This window comes from Dipteris shenzhenensis, chromosome 3, assembly GCF_047967505.1.
Source record: "Dipteris shenzhenensis isolate YYH24624 ecotype China chromosome 3, Dip_SZ_1.0, whole genome shotgun sequence".
Classification (NCBI taxonomy): domain Eukaryota; kingdom Viridiplantae; phylum Streptophyta; class Polypodiopsida; order Gleicheniales; family Dipteridaceae; genus Dipteris; species Dipteris shenzhenensis.
The window spans coordinates 39,973,517-39,996,784 of record NC_141598.1 but is presented as its reverse complement, the minus strand read 5'-3'; the positions used below and the strand labels follow the sequence as shown (position 1 = coordinate 39,996,784).

The 23,268-nt window shown below is 43.5% G+C and overlaps 1 protein-coding gene across 1 annotated transcript in view; it reads left to right on the top strand.

Annotated features, from left to right (window-relative positions):
- LOC147903798 (sodium/calcium exchanger NCL1-like) overlaps positions 1–23,268 on the top strand; it is a 110,141-nt gene that overhangs the window by 67,053 nt on the left and 19,820 nt on the right. The window contains exons 5-11 of the mRNA XM_087372295.1: positions 3,087–3,280; positions 4,839–4,989; positions 5,443–5,571; positions 15,168–15,295; positions 16,588–16,804; positions 17,109–17,458; positions 17,961–18,024. Coding sequence (XP_087228421.1) covers positions 3,087–3,280; positions 4,839–4,989; positions 5,443–5,571; positions 15,168–15,295; positions 16,588–16,804; positions 17,109–17,458; positions 17,961–18,024 — 1,233 coding nt within the window. The remainder of the gene's footprint in view (positions 1–3,086; positions 3,281–4,838; positions 4,990–5,442; positions 5,572–15,167; positions 15,296–16,587; positions 16,805–17,108; positions 17,459–17,960; positions 18,025–23,268) is intronic.

Below are 23,268 nucleotides of genomic sequence, written 5' to 3'. Positions count from 1 at the left end.
AGGAAGATCTCCTACTTCCTTTGGATGGTGGCACAACACAAGGGGCTTCTAGTTGGCAGCTGGCTGAGACAGATGGGGCAGGAGGGGCATTGCCAGATGTGTTTTCAGGAGGAGGAGTCCCTGAAGCATTGCCTTGGAGCTGCACGCATGTGCAGACGGTTTGGAAGGGAATCATGGGGATCTTAGCTAGGGCTATAACCGAGCTAGGACCGATCACTTGGGGAGCCGTTTGTTGGTGCAGCATTGAGCCGGGACATCACTTGGCCTATGAGTTCTCTAGACAGGATCCCATCTTTTTCATCACGCAGGCCACTTGGGCATACATGGACAGCTTCCCATGGCATCTGACAGAGACAAATGCAGGAGCGATGCCTCGGCACCCAGTTTGGGAGATCATAGGGAGCATCACAGGCTGGCATATCTGGACTTCTAGATGCGCGCAGACTGTAGGAGCTCAGACTACTTCTACTACCCAGACCCTAGCAGATATCTGGAGCACGATCATTCACACGCTCAAGGGTCAGTGGGATCAGATTCAGGGAGAGTCCCGGGCAGGGAAGGAAAAGAGACGACGTTTCCTTCGCGACTGGGACCACCGGGAATTATTCTTCCAGCACTCCACTCAGAGTCTTCAGTGGCATTACGCCCCTCCACTGTGGCTGTTTGTCCACTCTCCGATGATTATGCCCTAAGAGGCTTGTATTTAGCATTTTGACTTCTCGGGCTGAATCCGTTTTGTGATTACAACCCGCTGGCCTTCAGGCCTTCTTGTACTCTCGCTTTCAAGTAATATAACTAGCACTACTTTTTGAAAAAAAAAAATGCTCACTTGCCTCTGAGATTGTGTGGGAGCCATGTCTACTTCTAGACTGGCATGCACAGTTTTGATGACCATCATTGTCATGGTTTGTTCTTGGTTCCATTCTAGTAGTCCCTCACCTTTCCTCCATGGGGGGGTGTTAGGAAATGGAGTCAATTTGAGTGACTTTTAGTGTGTTCTAGAGTAGTAATGTACTACTTTATATCCTAGAGTGTCATGTGTCACAATGGGACTTATCCCATATACATTTGACACTTAGAGTGTGTGTGTCTATCCTATAAAGGCATTGTACTTTCATTGTCATTTTATCAAGCCTCATGCCTTTCTTGATCATGCAAGTACTTTGCTTAGTTGTATATTTCTTTCTCGCATTATTTCATTTCCATTATGCTTTCCTAGTCTTGCTTTCCATTCCATGTCTTGCATCTTCATTAGCTGGGGTAGGTGCAGTTAAGCTTAGGGTAGCTAGGGTTAGGTACATTTAACTTGGGTTGGGTGGAAAAGTCCTAATTGTCTTAATTATTGGTCTTAGGTTAAGAGTCCTAAGTGTAAGGTGTCCCCCCTTAAACAAAAAGAGTTTCAGGTCTTTACAACCCATTTTTGAAGGCCTTTGCAAGCTCTTACAAGGCTGTTTTGAGCCCCGTTTGGGCATCATTGTGAAGCTTCTTCATTGACCTTTCTCTTAAGCCTTTCCATCGACATTTTTGGTGTCTTTTCACGCAATATCAGGTGCTTATTATAGCAGATTTTCCTCATTGGTACATCTCATTGAATTTGTTTTCCTTCATTGCACAATGGTCAGCCACATTCAGACTTCTACTTTCCTGGGACAGTTCACCATGGCAACGTGTACCTAGTTTTGAGGAGTCATTATGTGGTAGTGATCCACCATCTGAGTCTGCTCATCAGCTTGAACAAGCCCCTTACACATTGGGTAAACCCATAGTGGCACATATGTTTTACTTCACCCATATTTCCTACATCTTTGGATATGCAGGCACAGTTCCTTGAGACGTTCTCATCCATGCTTCAAGGTACGTTTCTAAAATTGGGGCAGCAACTTGGTTAGCAGATCTCATAGTAGACCAACCACATTGTCACAGTTTAAGGGGCTGATAGTTACCATATTTGCATCCTTGCTAGTAATGGAGCAATAGCAAGTTTTTATGCATTATTATCGCAGACTAGTCGGTTCAGGAGCAATTCTAGAGGCTTTCCCTTTTTGTACATAGAGGCAGTCCCCCCCGATAGCCTCGCTCCTCCTTCCCCTCCGGAGGATAGCGTTTGGGAGGTAGTAGCCAGTATCACTGCATGGAACATTTGGGTTGCTTGCTGCAGTCTAGTGATGGGTGAGCATCTGGTTCCACCCTCGGCTACCTTGGTCGCCATCTGGCAGGATATCATCTACACCCTCTGCTCCACCTGGGAGTGTGGGACCTTAGGCTCTAGCGAGGCATGCTCGTTTCTGCAAGGCTTGGCTTGGAGGCGTTTTTTCCATTTTCACTCCGCGAGGGATTTGCTGGTTGTATAGTTCCCCCACCTGGCTGTTAGCCCCAGTACTAGAGATGCCCTAGGCAGTGAGCTGGGTTGCTCTGGAATAGGCCAGTTTTCTTTCAGCCTTTTCCCGGTTTTTTCCATACTCAGCACCTTCGGGGCTGCTGTTTTGTATGAAGGTTTTTCAAGCATTAATAGAAGGTTCCTTTCTTTGCAAAAAAAAAAGAATAAAAGAACACGTTATGCTTCCATGTCGTATACTTTAGAGCAGTCCTCATCAGGCCCAGATAAATTGTGATTTGTATTTATCGTGAGTAGAAGGAGCTTCTTGGCTTGATGACTTTTGAAGCTTTGGCAAAGGTCGTGGACTCCCTGAACGTTTTTGTTGTACATCTTTTCATTCCATGGATCAGCATTCCTTACTTCTAAGGGTGCCTTGTGATTATCATATGATTTTTGCACTAAAGATTTTTGTTGCAAGATGGGAGCCTAGCAAATTGAACAAAATGCTTTCTTTCAAATTTTGATTTTGGGAGGTTCGGGTTTGCCTTTGTATCTGTTATGTAGAAAGCATCAGGATCTGCATCATTACCTCATCCTTCAACCATACAAAATGTAGTGAACTTATATGTCCCTCCTTCATTGTTGAATGGTGTCACATACTATAAAACAGAGCTCTTTCCCTCTCCATGTGATATCCACTAGGATCACAGCAATTACTGATGATGCTTTCAAATGCATTAACGTTCATATGTATGTGTAATTTCTGCAGGCACAGCAAGAGGTTCTAGTAGGTGTGGGAGTGCTTGCAGGATCTACCAGTATGTTATTGACAGTGGCATGGGCAGGATCCCTTGTTGCAGGTCGTTGTGATTTGTCAGGGCCAGGTGGAACAGCAAAAGATCTGACATTAACTCGTGGATATGATCTCTTCAATACGGGAGTTACTGTAGATGAGCAAACAAGGTGCTTCTCTTAATTCCTTTTGTATTATAGAGGCAGTGTAATATGGAGCCTTTCTTTCAGATACAATGCACAGCTATTTTCTTTATTTTGGGGTGTTTTCAGTAAGAATTTCTCAGTAAGTACTTTCTAGCTACCTTGTCACTTAGTCTGACTATTTTCTAACGATTTCATCAAGTTCATTCTCTTTATGTGTTGTCTCACAGTACGTAGATGAAGAGATGCCATTCTACTTGAGTGTCTATCTTTGTTATGCTTGTCAATGTTTCCTCACAGTGAGTACTTGAAGAGATGCCATTCTAATTGAGTGTCTGGCTTCATTATGCTCGTATGTTGCTATCAGCTGATGTTTCTTCTTGGTGAGATCACACATGAACAGTGAAAATGGTGGTGGAGCCACTCAAAATAATACTATGACAGTGATGTAGGCACCCTCTCCCTCACAGGCATGAGAAAAAAACGATGTGTGCCTAGTATGCTTTTGTGTTGGGAGGACAACTCTTTCCTAGATATTCACCGCTGTACAAATACAACTGTATAATTTTGAGGTTGCCACTTGACTGTCTTTTGCTGTGAGCTTTTAGTTCCCTGCCACTCCCTCCCTCTGCCTCGTGTGGCTGTTGCGCTCATGTCCCCCTGCTCCTCACATGGCTGCCTTTCCAACCCCACCTCATTGCCTCCTGTCATGACCTTTACTGCCTTCCCTGGCCTTCCCTCCCTCATGGGCTGCTTCTCCTTAACAGCTCTTGAGCCCCCTTTCCATTCCCTACCATGTTATCCAGCTCCTCTGCTGAGCTTTTCTCTGCCCTTCTCTTCGGGTGCTCTCCCATTCTTACCCTTCTCTGAATGCTGCTTCCCCCTAACTCTCTCTGGCCCTGCTTCAGTTTTTACCTTCCCCTTCCTGGTGTTTCCCTCTCCCCTACCCTTACATTGCCTCCTCTGCCATTTGTGACTCTAGTCTCCCTCCCCTTTTCACGCAAGCATGCACCCAACTAGAAACACACACCTACACGCACCCCTGCGCATGAACATGTGCACACACACAGACACATACTTTTTTTTTTTTGGTAAATCCACACACAGACACATACACATACGCATACACAGACCTCGCTGTTTTCCAATGAAGCGCATGATTTTTTCTTCAGACTTTTTTGATAGGAAGAACACATGTATGTGTCAGTGCTCATAGTTGTTTTGTACAGAGTTGATGATAGTACCTCACTCCTAAAGTTGTGTTCTCCTCATAGATTCTTCTGTGCAATTCTTTATTTGCCACAGCTTTGCAGTGTTCAGTAGTGTAAACAGTTAAAGAGTCATCTGCATGTCAATTCTATAATGTGATTGAGATAAATGCCGTCTCTTGTAAATAAGGTATTTTATAGTGATTAATTGATGAGGGAGTTACTTTCTGTTTCTGTTTAGGGCCTTTGGCTTAATGTTTTGCTCTAGAATTGGCTCCACTTCCCCTTTCCTTAAGCATATATTTTTCTTGTTTTGTAACTTAGAACAGGAAGATAACTGGTTGATGAAGCTAATCAAACGCATTGACATTTTGCAGATGGGGGGCATATATAATGATGATCTCGGCAATTCCATATGTGTGTGCACAAGTGCCTCTTTTAGATGGGCATCCAGAAGAGGGCCCTGTGTCAGCGCTTGCAGGCTGCATTGTTGCTTTAAATGGTCTACTTGCTTACTGTGCATACCAAGTAAGGCAACAAAGCTTCTTGGAAAATGTGTGGGAAGACTGTCATCATGACCATTAAAGGACTTAAAAAGTACATGCTACCATTAAAGGACTGAAAAAGTACATACGGGAAATTTTTAGGAGGCCATTCCAGCAGAAAATACTTCTCAAGGCAAACATAGGGAAACTGGGGCACAAAACCAATCCTAATGGAAAGCTGCACTGATACAAACAAGTTATTGGCTAGATCTAATGTCATTGCATATTTGTCTTCGACGTATGGATTTTTCAGTGTGGAATGTAAACATGCTGATAATGGAACCTCAAGAATCTTAACTTTGGAATGGATTTCAAGCATTGCCACTCCTTGCCCTGTGTTTCCGTAACCTTGTAGTAAATAGAATGCTAATTAGACACACACTTAAAGCCTGATCTGATGGCATCTATGAACTAACTTTTTTTCCTTTTTTGGTAGATAGCATCGCCATGGTTACAGAAAAAGAAGATTGAAGAAGCTCGAGTTCAGCTATTGAGGTCCTCTGCTTTGCAGGGCATATCATCTTTCTCATCAAGTTCTATGATTTCATCTGCACTTCAAAAAAAGGTATTTGTTGGAAAAAAAATAGAAACAGTATAGACATACACAGTCATACAAAAGGTTCTTCATCTTGATGTTTTCCAGTACCTTCCTGCTCTTTCATAATCTCCTTGTCACTCTTTATTTTAGATCTTTTCTTTGGATTCGTCAGCCAAACTACCATAATCAAGACTTGTAATGCCATGTTTGTTTGCTATGCATTTTTTTTTTTTTGGGTATTGAATCATCGAGTCTATTAAGTTATATTAAGAAAAGAAGAGCTGCGTTAGGATTGGAAGAGAAGTGCAGAAAGGCGGTGTACATATATTATTTTGATTTGAAGAATTAACATGTTTCAGGCTTGTCCCTTATCTAGTTTTGACTATGCAGTTTACAAGAGCAAAAACAAGACTGGACGTAGAGGCATGTCTCTTTGTCTAACCTGCATGCAATCGTAGCTTCATCTTTTATTCACCACTACCACAATCTCTCTAAGTTGATGCAAAATAACCAAACCACAATATAATCCTCTAGTGAGGCCTTATGCATGCTTCTCATGTGGCAAACAACCTTCAAACTCCTAATTAGTGACTCACGTGTATATCCTCTAACTTCTCGCAAGCTCCTCTCTATACATATTTGTGTGTCAGTTAGGAAAAATATTTTCCATAGTCTAATCTTCCAAAGTTTTGATGTGCTGACCACATGGAACCAATGGTTATAAATGCAAAAAACAGTTAAAGTGGACTCTTTAGTCTCATAGACTGTCCGTTTCTGATTTGTCTCCAAAGTATCATTCTGCCCCTTTTTGCCGGCTACGCCTGCTTCATGCTTTCTTTTTTTTTTGGCCTATTCAAAGTGCATCTGTATAAAGTATTCATCCACCATAGATAAAGGCTAGCCCAAATTGTGGTCTGGCCTGCAAGTTTTATCCAATTGTTATATGCTCCAATGCCCTCTTAAATGAAATGCGTAGTTACTCAAAAGAAAATCCCAAGAATAAGTATAAAGTACCATAAAGAATATAAACCTATGAGGATACAAAGCAACAATATCACTTGGCTATATGAGAATTCCGGAATCCTATTCATCCGGATGATCGCAGAGCCTAGTTAGTAACTAAGAGGGAGTGCAAGGAGAATCCAGTAGACTGATGCAGCCATACCCTTGGATTGGGTTCTTTCAGGTGACAAATCTCACTCTAATGACGCATGGCTAGGAGCCTTTTCGAGATCAGGGGTCCCCCTTCAACTTGTGGGACTACAAGGATCATATGGGCATGCCTTGGGCTTTGATGTTCACTTTGGGAGTAGGCTTTCTAGATCGACAGATGATACTCTTTTGCTATTGTATTTCAGCCTATCAGGGTCGTAGGTCGTGTGAAACAGTGTTTTTTGGAGTCGGGATGGTACTTACTTTAGCTTCATGGAGGGGTGCCCATAAAGTTTTTGTAGTGGGATCGTGGGGAATGGGAATGGATTGATGCACGGCACCAAGAGGAGAGCCTCCCCTTCTTTCGATACACGGTCAGTAATGCTAGGAGGTTCAACTCAGTCTCAAAAGCTGGAAGCCCACTAGAGCTCCTCATTGTGCAAGTTTTCAGATTTCGCTAATCTGCAGAAATCCTTTTGAAAGAGGCTCTAGAAATCCCTCAGGAATAGAAAATCACACTTTTATTTTGGCTCTCTATTTATGGAGGGATTTCCATGAATTTGTGGAGGGATTGCAGTGAACATGTGGAGGTCAAGGTTTGTTGCATATTCCAGATCTGCTCGTTGCCTTTTCTGTTGATGAGTCTATTCAGCATTGCCAATGGGACTGCAAACATGCAAGGATCATTTGGAAGGGAATCGCTAGAATTTTGAGCAACTTATGCGATCTCCTTTGTTTATGACCTGGGGCTCGTTAGCATGGCTCTCTTTCGGTGCCTCAGGTATTTTACGAGAGACATGACTCTTCTTTGGCTCTTTCGATTCGACGACATGTGGTTAAGTCATGTTCTTTGGACAATGTTTATGGCTCTCTGTACAGACCTGCGTATGCTTCTGTGGATACTTCGTGGGAGAATTTGGCGAGCATAGTAGCATGGCATATTTGGAGATTCAGATGTATAGAGGTTTTGGATGGTTCCTAGATCCACCCACCTCAACCTTTGGCTAGTATCTAGACAGACACGATACATACTTTGATAGCCATTTGGCGGACTATGTAGGGACCTTCACGAGCAGCCTCTACTAGGAGGAATGTTTTCTTAAGGAAGTGGGCGGCTCCCCTTTCTTCTTGAAAACTCCCACGTGGTACGTACTTTGATAACCATTTAGGGGACCTATGCAGGGACCTTCACAATCAGCCTCTACTAGGAGGAATGTTTTCTTAAGGAATTGTGCCGCCCCCCTTTCTTTTCAAAAACTCCCACGGGGTTGGGGTGGCAATATCAGCCTCAACCTTGGTTATTTTCCAGCTCTTTTACTACATAGGCTTGGTTTTATTTTGTTATTTCATGCATCGCATGATGTACTTCTCCCTCTCCCTTGAGATTCGCTCTTGGAGTTTCGTTCATACTTAATAGAAGTCTCCTTTTTGGGGGAAAAAAAGACTATTCATCTGCTCTTCAAGACTATCCCACAAAATCGCATAATAATGTAATTTCTTGCCTTCTTAAAAATATGAAGAAAAGGTTATCTTACCAATTTTTCATTTGACAATGAAAATATCATGTCCATTTCTATGGGAAAACAAGACGGCTATTCTCCATTTGCCTTTGACATTTTTTTCATTTGACAATGAAAATATCATGTCCATTTCTATGGGAAAACAAGACGGCTATTCTCCATTTGCCTTTGACTCTTTTTTTTGAGCTACTGGGAAAATAAAGAAAAAAGGGCCAATAACAAAGAAATCCATGTCAAATTTTGTCCCTAGTAAGCCACTAGAAAGATATCAACATGTGCTGATTTGCAGCAATGGTTGACATGGAATGAAGTCGAACAAAGAGCAGAGACATCTCTTATGCCTTCAATGAAGGAAATATTTGTTTCTAGCAGGCCACCAAAGAGATATATCAACATGGATGAGCCACATCAATGGCTGAGCTGCAATGAAGTGGAACAAAGAGCATAGTCGTCTCTTGTAAAGGATCCCGATAATGAACTGCCTTCTACGAGATTGAAGAAAATTAGATAGCACTAGGAGACTTTGATCCATCAACAAGTCCTAGCAGGCCATCGAGATCGAAGTATTTTTTCATACCACAAGATCAAAATTGACACCGACAAAGGCTTATACTGGGGTTACTTATGGCTGTTGAGAGCGGGTGCAGGAAGTGGCCCCTAAGCCATGGAGATCTGTTAGACTTAGTCCTGGTCCATGAGGATTGTTTCTTGTAATGTCGAGGACTAGGCGGTGCTCATTTTTCACTAGGGTAGGAGAATCATGAGACAGGAGCCACACAAAGCTTTGATGGGCAGAGACATTGATATCTTATTCCTGCAAGAGCACCATCTTCAAGAATTTCATAGAGAGAAATATGTGAGCATTCTTTGAGGATAGAGTAGGACCTTCTGGGCTCCCGCAATGGAGAAGAAGCACAACAAGGAGTTGTTTGAATACACCTTGTGGAGCTTGGGATACAATGACATTCAAAATTGGGCCATACTTGTGCCAGGCGGAGGTCTTTGGGTTACAATGTCATTTGTTGACTCTAGACTGTGAAGGGGAGGATGAGAGGCATAGATTCTTAGAGGAGAAGAGCGTGGTTGGGAGGAGCCCATTTTTCAATGTAAGAGGACATAATCCCTGACATATACCTGAGTTTGGCCGCACCCTCTCCTCTTCTGTAAATGAGACAAACAGGTGCATGCCCTTGGTTTTGAGACTAGGCTAGTTCTATGTGGATGAGTGGGCATACAACTGAGGAAGGATGACTATGCTAGCGATGTATTCTGGACTCAGATTGTGGAGACGAGTTACTTGATATTTCTTTGAGACTACATGCCCCAAACATTCGAGGAAGGTCATGAGGAGATTGAGGAGGCTTGATGCCACCATTGCAGCTAGCCCATCCGATTTGGGACATGTGGCCACAGACTTTTATAGGTCGCTGCTTGGCAGTACTTCCAGGACCTCACGAATACTTGGTAGCCAGGGAAGAGGTTTGGAGGAGTACAAGGAGAGTGCTCATGGAGGAGATGAGTATTGGTCTTATGAGCCCTCTCACTACCGATGAGCTCAAGAAGCGATTATAGCTTTGTCAAAAGGCAAGTGTGTAGGAGAGGATGGTTTACCACTGATTCTTTTTCAGTCTCATTGGGTGCTTATGAGCTCAAGCATCCTCACGGCCTTTCAAGACGTCATGGAGACCGGGGATATGCCCCAGACACTTCAGAGTTGCTGATTCATGGCAGTGGGTGGTAAAGACTGGTCTTAGATTTCCTAGTAGCGGCCCATTATCTTGGTTGGATCTTCTTACAAGATCTTAGCCAAGGCCATCTGCCTAGATTTTGTCCTTTTCTTACCATATGTTATTCAGCCCACCCAAATAGTCTTTGTTTAGGACCAGAGCATTTTAGGTAACATTTTACTTTTTTGGAGGCCACAATATTGACATTTGTTTCGCTTCTTGATTTTGAGAAAGCATGTGATAGGTTGGATTGGGATTTCTTGATGGGACTTTGGACAAGATAGACCTCCCAAGACAGTGGATAGCGAGGGCGTCATCACTCTAATCCTTAGGTCATCAATGAACTGATGAGAGGGGAGTAGACCACAAAGGAGTAATAGCTTGGATGTCAGAAAAGGTATAACAGTCACACATACCAAGTAGTCACAAAGCACTACCAACCAGTCTCATAATGGGCACAATGCATTGACAAGGCACTCACAGAGCAGTCACAAATCACTCACATAGTTGTCGTTGTTATGAGATTGCTTGGTAGTCACACAAAGCACTACCAAGTAGTCATATAATAGTCACAAAGCACTATTATAGAAATCACAAAGCACTTCCAAGCAGTTGCAAGAGCACTACCAAGAAGTCTCACAACAGTCACAAAGCATTACCAAGCAACTAGTACATCGGCTTAGGGAGGGGGCATGGCAGCTTCCAAAGAGTGCAAAAGCAGCTCCAGTTATTTAGAGTACCTACATAATATTCTGAAAGACATGATTGGCCTCAGTTTAAGACTGTGAGTCTTTTGGTTTAGATTTAAACTCTCTAATGAGTGCTATGCCTTCATGATATACTGCCCATTTCCCATCTTTTCTAGCACCTTTGACCTTGGCTGACTCTATTGCCTTATTATTCAATTCAGATCATGTAAGTTCCTCAGCTATCAATAGCTTGTTCCCTTTCAACTTGTAGGGGTGGCGAAGAAGCTTGGTCTGTAAATCTATTGATTTGATCGTAATGATAGCATGTCTTTTAGAGTAATGGATATAAGTTGCTCCATCATCATCATCAGCAACCGCTCATTCACAATCCTAGGCACAGCTGCTTTGACATGCAACCGTCCATTCAATTCTCCATCCTCTCCATGGGCTCAGACATTTTTATGTACTCATGTTTCTATGATTATGCTATATTTGTCTTGGGTGTGATGCCCAGTTAGAGGCTCCACCCATTCAGCTCATTGGGTCTTACTATGTTTCTTCCTTTCTTTCTTTCTAGTTTTAAAACCTTGGCTATTGCAATTCTCTTAATTTTTTTCTTTAAAATGAGATTTAAGCTTCAAAGAGGACTAGATATTAGTTCTTGTTAGCAAGAGGACTAGATGCTAGTCCTTTGGATTCTTTAGGGGCACAGGATATGTCATTCTCGATATGATAAACCGTTTAGTGCTCAAAATTTCAGCATGTATATTTTCTTTTTGTGTAATAGTGCTCCCTTCTCACAGCAGATCCTGATACTCAGACTAGAGATGATGCTAGACATATTATTTCCTTGTTGATGAAACTGAATATGCGAGTCTAACTGGATGCACCCTTCAGCAATGCAGAGTTCAAGACTACCCTCTTGGTCCTTAACAAGGGCAAATGCCCAGGTTCAGATGGACTTTATCCCTTGTTCTTTATTGCTTTTTGGGATATGAATGGGGATCACATTACCTCATCCTTGCAGGGCGTTGGAACTTGGGTGAGATGCTTGGCTCACTTACGAAGGGTTTCATTTATCTCATCCCAAAGGGGGGTGCAGAAATTTAGTATCCCATTGGAGGCCTATCACACTACTGAACATATGTTACAAAATTTTGGCCAAAGCAATAAGCATGTGTTTGTAGCCCTTACTTCCTGATCTTATTCATGATACACAGATTGGTTTTGTGCATGGCGGAAGTATTTTTTATAATATCTTCTCATTCTTGGAAGCTTTAGAGTGGGCCATGTAGAGCGGCCAGAGGCTGGCCATTCTACTCCTAGGTTTCGAGAAAGCTTATGACAGAGTAGATTTGGGCTTTCTGCAGGGATCAAAGGGATATCCTCTTTATATAGATCATCCCACAGCCAGGTGCTTATTGGTGGGATAAGGGGAGAGTTTTCAGATTTCCAGATCAGTCCGCCAGGGATGTTCCCTTCCTCCCTTTTTGTTTTTATTTGTGGCTGAAGCTCTGAGTGTCTATATTAGATCTCGATCTGGTATTTTTAGGCTAAGACTCCCTTGAGATGAGAAGTAGAGCTTCTGGATAGTGAGTTGGTAGATGAACTGCTGTTTTTTTGGATGCCGAAGCCACAAACACTCACTTATTTTAGGACAGCATTGGATTTATTTTGCACTGTTACGGCGGGGACACATATTGATGGGCACGAATCCAATGGTTTTTGGATCAGTGATGAAGATACTTCAGGTTGGGGAAGTGACATAGGATTCACTTGGATTGATAGGGTGTTTCTATCATATATTTGGGGTGCCAGGTTGGTTTGGGCATTTCTATGACACAACAGTTTGCTCCGGTGTTGGAGAGTAAAAGGAAAAAGGTTTTTTTTGGGGTTTTGCCAAGCTTGACCTTGCCTCCAAAGTAGTGGTGGTTAATTGGTACTTTTGGCCATGGCGTGGTTCATTTGTTCTTGTTGGTGCCAATCAAGGGATTGCATCACTCAGCTTAAGAGGCCGATAAGGAATTCTATATGGAGTGGACTTGATGGCATCAGAGGATGTTACAGCTAGATTGGCTTGGGAGACTCATTCTTCCCACTTTGGAAGGGTTTTGCCAAGCTTGACCTTGCCTCCAAAGTAGTGGTGGTTAATCGGTACTTTTGGCCATGGCGTGGTTCATTTGTTCTTGTTGGTGCCAATCAAGGGATTGCATCACTCAGCTTAAGAGGCCGATAAGGAATTTTATATGGAGTGGACTTGATGGCATTAGAGGATGTTACAACCAGATTGGCTTGGGAGACTCATTCTTCCCACTTTGGAAGGGATTCTTAATATAATTGATCTAGATTTATAGTGTGGGGCCTTTGCTCTGCAAGATGGTGGTGAGGGGGCAGGAGCCGTGGAAGGATTTTTTTATTCGCAGCATACAATCATGCACACTGACTTCAAGAGGAGACTGGATGGATAGTAGTAGATTGATCTTCACTTCAGCCCATTTCAGCTCTCTTTCCTCCTCTCTCATGGTTGCTATCCTAAAAGCATGCTAGCTTCAGGAGTACTGTTCGGAGGGATCCCCCTTCGTCTCGTGAAGAGATTGATAGGCAGCCACTCATGTGGAACGGAAACATATTGGATGAGCATGGTAGACCATTGGGTGCCTCTCACTACATGCAGTGGTCTAGTTGGGAGAGGGGACCTACCTCCACTATGGGTGTTTGGAAGCTTTCAAAAAGATTCCATAGGATAGGAAATCTCAGATGGTTAGTCATCTTAGAGGGATTGCAGGCAGAATTCAGCAAATCAATGCAGCCTTGCCTGTGGATTGGGTTGAGACAGATGACATGCCTATCACTTGCCCCACTTGGATGGCCGCATTCTCTTGTACAAGCATTCCACTTTAGGTTATTGAAATTCGAGGTGTATATGAGGATGCTTTAGTGTTTTATGTGCATTCGGGGGGCAGGCTGTCCAGATCTTCATATCATATCTTGCTGTCTAGATCTTCATATCATATCTTGCTAGAGAGAGTATTTCAGCCAGGCAAAATCGTAGGCTATGTGGAGATTGATTTTGACTTTCAGTGGTACTTGGATCCCGATCCTCTTCTCATTTCCCTAGGATCATGGAGAATATAGTTTTATGGAGGTGTCCCTATAAAGTGGTACCTGGATCTCGATCCTCTTCTCATTTCCCTAGGATCATGGAGATTATAGTTTTATGGAGTTGTCCCCATAAAGTGCTTGTAGCGGGACCCTAGAGAGTAGGAGTGGATTGACGAAGGGCACCGAGAGAAGAGCCTCCCCTTCTTTCGTTACACGGTTAGCAGGACCATGAGATTCCAGCTCAGTTGTAGAGGTTGGAGGCCCTCCAGATCTCTTCATTGATGTGCATAAAAACTTTTGGAGGAGACTCTAGAAATCCTACAAGAATAGAAAAATCACTCTCTTTTTCTAGCTTTCTATTCATGATGGGATTGCAGTGAACCTGTGGAGATCTAGGTTTGGGGCTGACCCTACTTGTCCCCATTGCCGTGCTGTTGTGGAGACTATTCAACATTGTTTATGGGATTGCAGACATACAGGGGTTATATGGAAGGGAGTTGCCAAGATTTTCAGCTCTTTTGCTCCTTTCCCGTTCTTCATGACTTGGGGCTCAGTTGCTTGGCTTTCCCTTTCGGGACCTTAGGTCTTCTTTTAGAACATGACTAATCATGGGCTATAGCTAGTAGACGAAACTTGGTAGAGCCATGTTCTCTGGATGACGTTCCTTCCTCACCCTTCAGGGTTATGCATGCCTCGGTGGATTCTTCTTGGAAGATATTAGCGATCCTTTCGGCATGGCATATATGGAGAGCCAGGTGCACAAAGGCTTTGGATGGATGCCAGGTTCACCCCTCTCACACTATGGCTAGTATATGAAAAGACACTATACATACAATGATTGGCATCTGGATGAGCATGTAGGGATCCTCTTGGGCAGATTCTGCTAGGAGGGCTGCTTTTCTTAGGGACTGGAGGGGCTCTCCCTTCTCTGAGTCTTCCACAGTGTTGAGGTGGCATTTTCAGCCTCAACCTTGGTTATTTTGCACCTCTTCTTGAGGAGTCTTTTCATGCACGACATGATGTATTACCGCCTTGAGCTTTGCTCTTGCGGGTTTTAATCATACTTAATGGAAGTCTATTTTTTGCCCCCCCCAAAAAAACTAGGTTTAATATCGCAATAAAATTGTACATGAAATTGTGTAGAGGTGCATAGTGTAGAAACATCTAAAGCAAATCGGGTAAGATGTTTTGTTGAAATGGAAAAGACATGGATTAATACATAGACTTAATATTTACTATGCCTGAAATGTATTTGACAGTCTATAGTAAACTAAACTATTGAACAGTGGATGAGTTTGTGAAGTTATTGGCACAATATTTTCTTGAAATTACACTTAGCTAAGTATTCTGATTTTATGCAGACTGTCTCAAAGTTTGCAAACTTTTATTAATTGTAAATCTTCTTCAACATCGTTAGCTTTCTGTGGTCACAGGAAGTTGAGCTTGGGCCATTGCCAAGACTTCTCCGGGAGATATTTCTGTATTTTGACAAAAACAAAGATGGCAAGATTGAAGAGGATGAACTTCGAGGACTCATTTTAGCTCTAAACATTGAAGACGGGTAACCTATATGAGCCTTATTCCTCATAGATTCTAAGCTACGTTCCATGCTATCATGCTGTGCTTGCTGAGTACTGTAGTTCTGACTCTATTGAGAGAAGTTGAGTGATGCATTTTTTAAATTTTATTTGACAAGAACAGAAAGTGCCTACAAATGTGAATGCGAAATGGGTTACTCAAACAGTGAGTGAATGCAATAAGTTGTCCTATAAAATCTACCTGCAATTCTGCAAAAGTTTGCACAAATTTTTCCCAAATGTATGCACAAACCTGGTTCCAAAGTACTGAATCTGAAGTCCCCAAGGCACAAGAGCTAATGCGTTTCAACTCTTGCAAAAGCCCAATTTCTATAAAGCTGAATGTGAGAAATTGAAGGACAAAGCCTTCAATTTTGGCAAAAGACCCAAATTTTGAAGAGGGAAAATGTGCCAAAAGAGGTCGAATGTAGGATAAGCCCCAAATTTTAAATGCACCAGGCAAGGCCACTGAAAATAAAAACCAATGTAACCCAAAACCAAACCAAATGTTGTGAAATTGGTTGAAATATCTGCAAACCAGTTTTGGCAAACTGTAGAAGCTAGTGATTTGCAAAACGGGTCATGCAAGCTGTATGGACAGCAGAGACTGAAGCGGGTTTGTTAGAGAATGGCACAAATGAAGGCTGCAACTAGTAGTGATTCCGTACAGCTATATGGACAGATTTGGTCCTGGTTGAAAAGATGCAAAGAGCTGCTACACCTGTACCAAAACACATGGAATGAAGGCATTTATAGTCGCGGCTGAAAGCTGAAGTCTTCCTCTAGAGACTAGCACATGAAGTTGCAATGTCAACCCCACAGGTGGCAAAAAGTGCTAGAGAAGTTTGCACAGGTCTAAGGTCTTCCTCCAGAGACTGGCGCAGGAAGCTGTAATGTTAGTTGCAGGTCCAAAAGTGTTGGAGAAGTTTGCACAAGTTGCAGGATAGTTTGGGCAGGTCCTAAGTGTTCTAGTAAGGCATAAAGTCAACCAAAGTTAACTTAAGATTAAAATGTCCCAAGTGTTCTAGTGTCTGCTTGAAGTTCCCTTTAGTAGTGTATATTCCCTATAGGATCTCAATATAAGGCTACTTCTATATTACAAGGTCATTGAGATTAGGACCATATTGCCTTGGAATTTTTTGTCTCAGCTTTTCCTCCCTGACAATTAGAAATTTTGGGATGCTAATGGCTTGGGGTTGAATATGCAATTTAAGTTATCTAAACATGGATTGCGATTCACTTTTATTAAAATTGTCTTGAGCTGTGGCATTTGCAGGTATATTCCTCCTGAAAAACAAGTGGAGACATGGCTCAACGAATTTGATAAAGATGCAGATGGCATGCTGACTGAGAATGAGTTTCTCTTGGGTATTCAAAAATGGGCTCATCAGGTTGCTAGACAAAAGGAAATTTTGAAATTTCAGCGCCTGAAGAATTCCATTGCAGGGAGTGATCCAAACTTCTGGGGCACAAAGCTTGAAGAAGCAAAGATGGTAACTTTGACAGCCTAGGAGTATCTATTATGAACTTTGAGGATGTTAGTTAAGCAAACTGTCAATTATAAGAAGTCCTTTGGATCTTTACCAGCATCCCTTAATTCATGCAGCTACAAGCCCTGTACAATGATAAAAATATAAATTTTGTCTACTTGCATTTGATCTGGTCCTATCTCGTGAGAAGTCTGTTCTGTTCAAACTCAGGCTTTTCACTGTTTGAACCTTGTTTTAATTACCACAAATATTTGGAAACCTGACTATAGTGCTGATAAAGTTGTGATTCACATGCATTTGGATGCAGACTTTGAATCTTTTGGAAAGTGAAGGTGATAATGTCAGTGATGATTTTATAAATGAAGGCATCAAAACTCCAGTGATAGATTCCTTGAAACTCTATCAAAAGGCGGTCTTATTTCTGGTTTCCGGAGCAGCTCTGGCAACTATTTTTTCTGACCCTTTGATAGACAGTATTGAAGGATTTTCAGCTGCATCGATGATATCACCATTTTTTGTGGCATTTGTGGTAGTACCATTTGCCTCTAATGCCGGTGAGCTTTACTCTAGTATCTTATTTGCAGCAAGGAGGAGGAAGAGGAACACGTCCTTGACATTCTCTCAAATATATGGGGCTGTCTCCATGAACAATACATTGTGAGCAACGATCTTATTTGAAGTTTTGTCAATCACATTACTCTCTTTGAGATTTTAGTTGTTACACAAGTGCATCAAGAAATTTAACCGTTTAAAATCTTTTCAAAACCCAAATGCTGGCTTCCTTATGCGGTCCCTATGAGGATTTTCTATTTGAGAAAAGTGAGGAGGACATGGAGCAAAACGTTTACCCACCTTATGAAGCTCCTTAAAGTTATTCTCCTTGAGGTGAATGATGTAGAGAATTTTGAGGGTTCGATAGCATAAGAGAAATCTTTTAAAGAGAAATCTGAACCACCTCTTATGTTTTGTGCCAAATTAGAATATCCCTTGACGAGGAGTTATTCTGAGGCTTTTATTGCAATAGCTCTATGATATTGTGCATGGATTTAGTCTCCTAGAGATTCATTGAGACTCATACCTCTTGAAAGGGGTATCATAGCACGCTGGGTCTGATGATTCATTTGTTTTCATCAAGATTTGTTGCTGACTTTGTTTCCAGATGTCTTGGAGTATTTTTATGCTTAGTTTGGACGAGGGGATTGACTTGGGATTTTTCAAGCGAGGTTTGTTCTCTTCCTCTACGTAATACAACAATATTTTCACTGTAGTTTACTCTTCCTTGAGTACTACAATCAAATTTTTCTCTTGTTTTGATCTTATGCTGTTGTATGTGCTTGATAAGCAAAATACAGAAATACTCAAACAAATGAATGGAATTAGGTTTGCGAATTTGACAGTTTTTAAAAGTGGGATGATATTTTGTTGAAGAACTATTACAATGCTCTATATTGTATAAATTTATGCAAGATGCTCAAAATAATGCTCTATTAAGTTTTGCCCTTATTGGAACAAATGCAGATTTGTAGACAAACTTTGCTGCTAGAAACAAAACTTGATTATTGTGATTTGGCAAACAAAGCTTCTGAGCAACTTGTGAGGACCTTCTGAGTGCCGTTACGTTTTGTTCTTTTTGGAAAAAATGACATAGTACTTTCAAAGACAAACACAATATGGGAAATGGTTGACAAGAACATTCCAATCACAAGAATTTAAAATTACAACCATGTGGGTTACTCGTAAATCCACTTCAACAGATCCTTTCAGACAAGAATTCGAAACTGCTTTTTCATTTGAAAATTGCCTCCACCCAATGAAAAACTGCTTAACTTTATTGTCCCATTGAAACAATTTCTGTGAAATATGACTCGACTTGTCTGCAGAGGATTAGTGATCAACACTCAGTAAACCTGGCTAGAAGAGAATGGACTCCAGGATCTGAAACCAATTCAGCAGACTACTTACCATTTGCATTGGATGTATACAATACTAGTAAAGCCATGGGAAAACCACATCCCATGAAATCTTTAACTTAGATGATAACAGTGTCTAAAGTCTCCTTGTCACACTGAAACCTAAAACACAGCTTCAATATTTAATTTGCAGCAAATTGAGCACTTAGCACTTCAAAAACGATTTTGAATACTGGTTGACAACTTAGTTATAACAGGGAAAACTTAACGATGAAGCTGGAACTTGAATCACAATGGAAGGAGAAAAAAAGAAAGAAAGAGATGTTATTGAAAGTCTTCGAAAGACCAAAGGATCTATGAGACTAATAAATAAACTGATACAATGAGCTGAGGGTGGAGCCACTAAGTGGGCATCAACACCCATGGTGAGTACAAATGGAAACCCAAAGTCCTGAACATAATAGCATCGATACATAGTGAGTTCTCTCTGGGCTCTCGGAGTGGGAACAAGTAGGAGCATCAACTCTGGGACCGGGGGGTCAATGTATGAGGTTGATGTAGTGGCATATAGCTTGTGATACGCCATTGGCGACTATCAACACGTATGGTCCACTGTGATCTCCTGGCTATAGCCCTGCGCATGGATGAGGTCCGGAAGATAGGGCTACAATTGCAAGCTAATTGCCTTTGCTAGAACTATTTACCAGGTGCCCAAAAGAGTGAGAGGTTGCCATTGCAACACCAAATTTCTGCAGCCCCTTTTGGAATGAGAGATAAGACCCTCTGTAAGTGATCCATGCATAGTACCAGAGTCCTAAACCACCTACAAGTCTGAGGTAATATGATCCCCAATCTCATCCCAATGGACAATGGAGAATACTGGGGAAAGCCCATTTGAACCCAAGCACTTGCCCTTATGAAGAGCAAGTAAAGCAATCTCAAGTTTTATATTGGTGAAAGGAACATCTAGCGAGATCCTCCTATCCTCTTTCACCAATAGTGGAATGTACTACCCGGCCTCATCTCTCACCATCGTGTCAGGATCTGCTGCAAGAAGTGAGACATAAAAATCGGTGGCTATGCGCTTGACAGCATCTGCATCGGTCTGTAAAATCCCATCTGAGTCAATAAGTTGAGTGACACGCTCTCTGCTATGTCTCGGACCATGAGCTATGAAAAAGTGTTTGTTGACTCTACCACCCATTAGAGTCCCAAAGGACTCTTATGCATGAAAGGCATACTCTGTTCTCTGATCTAACAATGACTGCTGAAGAGCCCTTGCTACAGCAAGGCACTCCTAAATCCAAGTATATGTAGGCATTTCTACTCTTGCCTTTGAAGGGCTGCCAACTGACGGCAAAGGCCAAGTTCTTGTCTGAGTATCTCTTGCTTTCTGGCATTAGCATGACGGAATGATAGAAGTCACTAATGTCAGATAGGGTTGCTCCACAAGTGAAGGGGATGACACTGTACACTGCATATGGGAAACCCAAATCTGTAAGGCTGCCTCGGTGAGATTCTCCTCTGCGTACAAGCATATGAAATCCTAAGACTGGTAGAGTGATGTCTTCTATGAGCTTGGAAGTCATCAACACCACTAGAAATTGGTTTGAAGTAGAGATCCCATAAGCAATGCAAATAGAACCACCTTTATCCAAATCCCAATCATCAGCTTGGCTCTCTTTGTCAGGACCTCAGATTTTCTATGAGTGGCAGGATGCTTCCTGGTCCATCTCTATTCGTTGACGACACATAGTTGAGCCTTACTCTCTAGAGGATGTGCCTATCTCCCGCTACAAACCAGTTCATGCTAATGTGGATTCTACTTGGGAGATACTAGCTAGTATTATTGCTTGGCAAATTTGGAGGGCCAGATGCATAGAGGCCTTAGATGGATCACAGGTCCATCCTTCTCATACCTTGGCCAGTATTTGGGCTAATACCATTCACACTCTGATGGCCAATTGGGTGAGCGTACAGGGGTCCTCCAGGACAGCCTTTGCCAGGAGGGTTATATTCCTTATGGAATGGAGGGGCTCCCCCTTTTTCTCAAAGACTCTCACTGTGAGACCCGCGATGCAGGCACGCTTGAGCAAAGGATATGTTTCATTGGCTAGACTAGAGCGGCAGTGCTTCCGTTCTCACTTTCAAGATCCATGGATCACAGGGTTGCTTTTTGACTCCTTGGTCCATCCAGCAGGGATGTATGGCAGTCCATGCTGGGGTCAGACTTGTCGAATACAGAGTGGGCCAAGGTGGAGCGGCTACAGGTTCTCATGTTATCACGGATGATCCGTGGTAAGTCATCCGTTCTTCACCAGATCATTCGAGCGGAGTTTGGGTCACGCCCATTACAACTAGATGCTACATTTCAGGTCATCATGTATTTGTACCCAGTTAGGGAGTATGGGGGTTACACCTCTGGGCATAGTAGGCTACCTTGGCTAGAACTATCCTCTTCTATGGCACTTGCAGCAGGAGGAGACCAGAGGTGCTGATATGCATGCACAGAGAGATGGTTCGAGGGACTGGGGCTCCACATGGACAGACTACCCCCATTCCAGTACAGCATGGATGCTCCGTTTTCTCCCCTCCTATCACACGAGGTCAACCAAGTTATCCGTGAGGATCTATTATAGCTACACACATTCCAGACCTGGCTGGGCCTGAGTGATCTTCCAGTGAGGTTGTGCTTCTATAGAGATCACTTCTTACATATCATAGCGGAGGGTTTCATTGACCCACCAGGGTACACTCAGATTTACTTACCCCACTTACTGAGGATCTCTCTTGGGCAGTTTTGGGTCTCTTCACATAGACTTCGTATTGAGAGAGGCAGAGAAGAGCGACTACCCAGGGAGAGGCGCATATGCACTTTGTGTGACATGCAGGAGGTTGAGACAGAGGAGCAATTCATCTTTAGGTGTCCTGTTTTCTAGGAGATCCGCAGGTGTTTCTACTACCTCTTCAGAGATAGCTATGGGGTTTTGGATCGATTCATCTCCTACCTAGACCAGTGATGTTTGGCAGGTTTCATTCATGAGACACTTAGACTCCGCAAGAGGATACTTCGAGCACAGCGACAGGAGCAGACTTCTTCCTTGGCTGATCCCTCTCAGAGCTCTATCACGGAGTTTTTCCAACCAGATCACATGGACATCCACGGGGCGAGGCCTCGACATGACCGTGACCCAGAGCCTGACACCCGACAGCTCAGTTCCCATGAGGAAGTAGCCACTGTAGATTGCTTCTTGCTCAGCCAAGAAATGCAAGCTTTTCCCTGTGTGTCCCAAACCCGGAGGAAACGTCTCCGCTTCTCCCGGCCGGCCCGGGAGTCTCCCTGTATCTGGTCCCACTGGCCTCTGAGGGTGTGTATAGTCTCACTCCAGATGTCAGTCATAATCTGGGCAGTCGATAAGGAGGTGCCACCGAGGATCTGCGCGCAGCGCGAGGTCCAAATGTGCCATCCTGCGATGCTGCTAATAATCTCCCAGACTGGCTGCCTCTCCTGAGATCCTGTGCCAGCCTCTGCCAGGTGCGGCGGAATGCTCTCGAGCGGCCCCCACGTCCCCTGTGTGATAAGGAAAGTGGGGTCCTGCTGACATGCCTCAAACAAGTGATGAAAACCAGGTGCGGTGCTGCACCAGCAGAACGCGCCCCAAGTGATCAAACCTAGCTTCGGTGCTCCGCGAGTAAGGATCCCGAAGGTCCACCTCCACACTTCTTGGGCACGAGTGCAGCTCCATAGGCAGTGTTTTGGTGACTCCTCGTCCTCATGACAGATCTGACAACGTCCGTCCTGACCTATCTGCCGCAGCCAGCTCCCCACTGGAAGACCTTTAAGGGCGAGAAGCCACAGGAAGTAGGAGATCTTCCGCGGCCGCCAGCTCTCCCACAAGGCCTTCCAGAAGGCCTGCAAAAATAATCTGGAAATACCCTGAGCATACCAACTGGGCCGCTGGGTGGGAGGGCGGCTTTGCATCCTCCCGAGAACTCGCCTGCCCAATGTCGTGCTGTAGGCAAAGAAAGAGGTCGGCCCCTAACCTGTCACAATCTCTGGCCACCTCCACTCTCCTGGGTCCCAATCAAGCTGACAAGGCCCGCCCCTCCCAGAGCCAGAGTCGCCAAAGCTGCAGCTGATCCTGCTCTATGCTAGGATCGGTCCGCCAAACCTTCCCCACGAGGCCTACGACCCGAACCCTCTGCCATGGGAGTAGGGGGTCGATGAGCACATCCTCTATCCTGAGACGGCCGTCCCCCATAACCGCGAAGAAGGAAACAGAGGAGTCGTCCATCCGACCTGCAACCACCAGTGGGATGCCACGGGGGGTGAACTGTCCCAGCCAACGGTCATCACCAGGCATGAGGATCTGAAACTCGGGTGGAACCAACCAATCAGCTGGAATCTCTCCGTCTATCTCCGTACGTCTCGCCGGAGCTCCACGGGCACCTCCAGTTGCGTCTGCAAGATCAGCGGTCTCCAAATGTCTGTACGTGTCCCTCCAAACTCGAAGGGACCGGGCTGGCCCCCGCATCCAGCTGTCCCACCTGATGTGT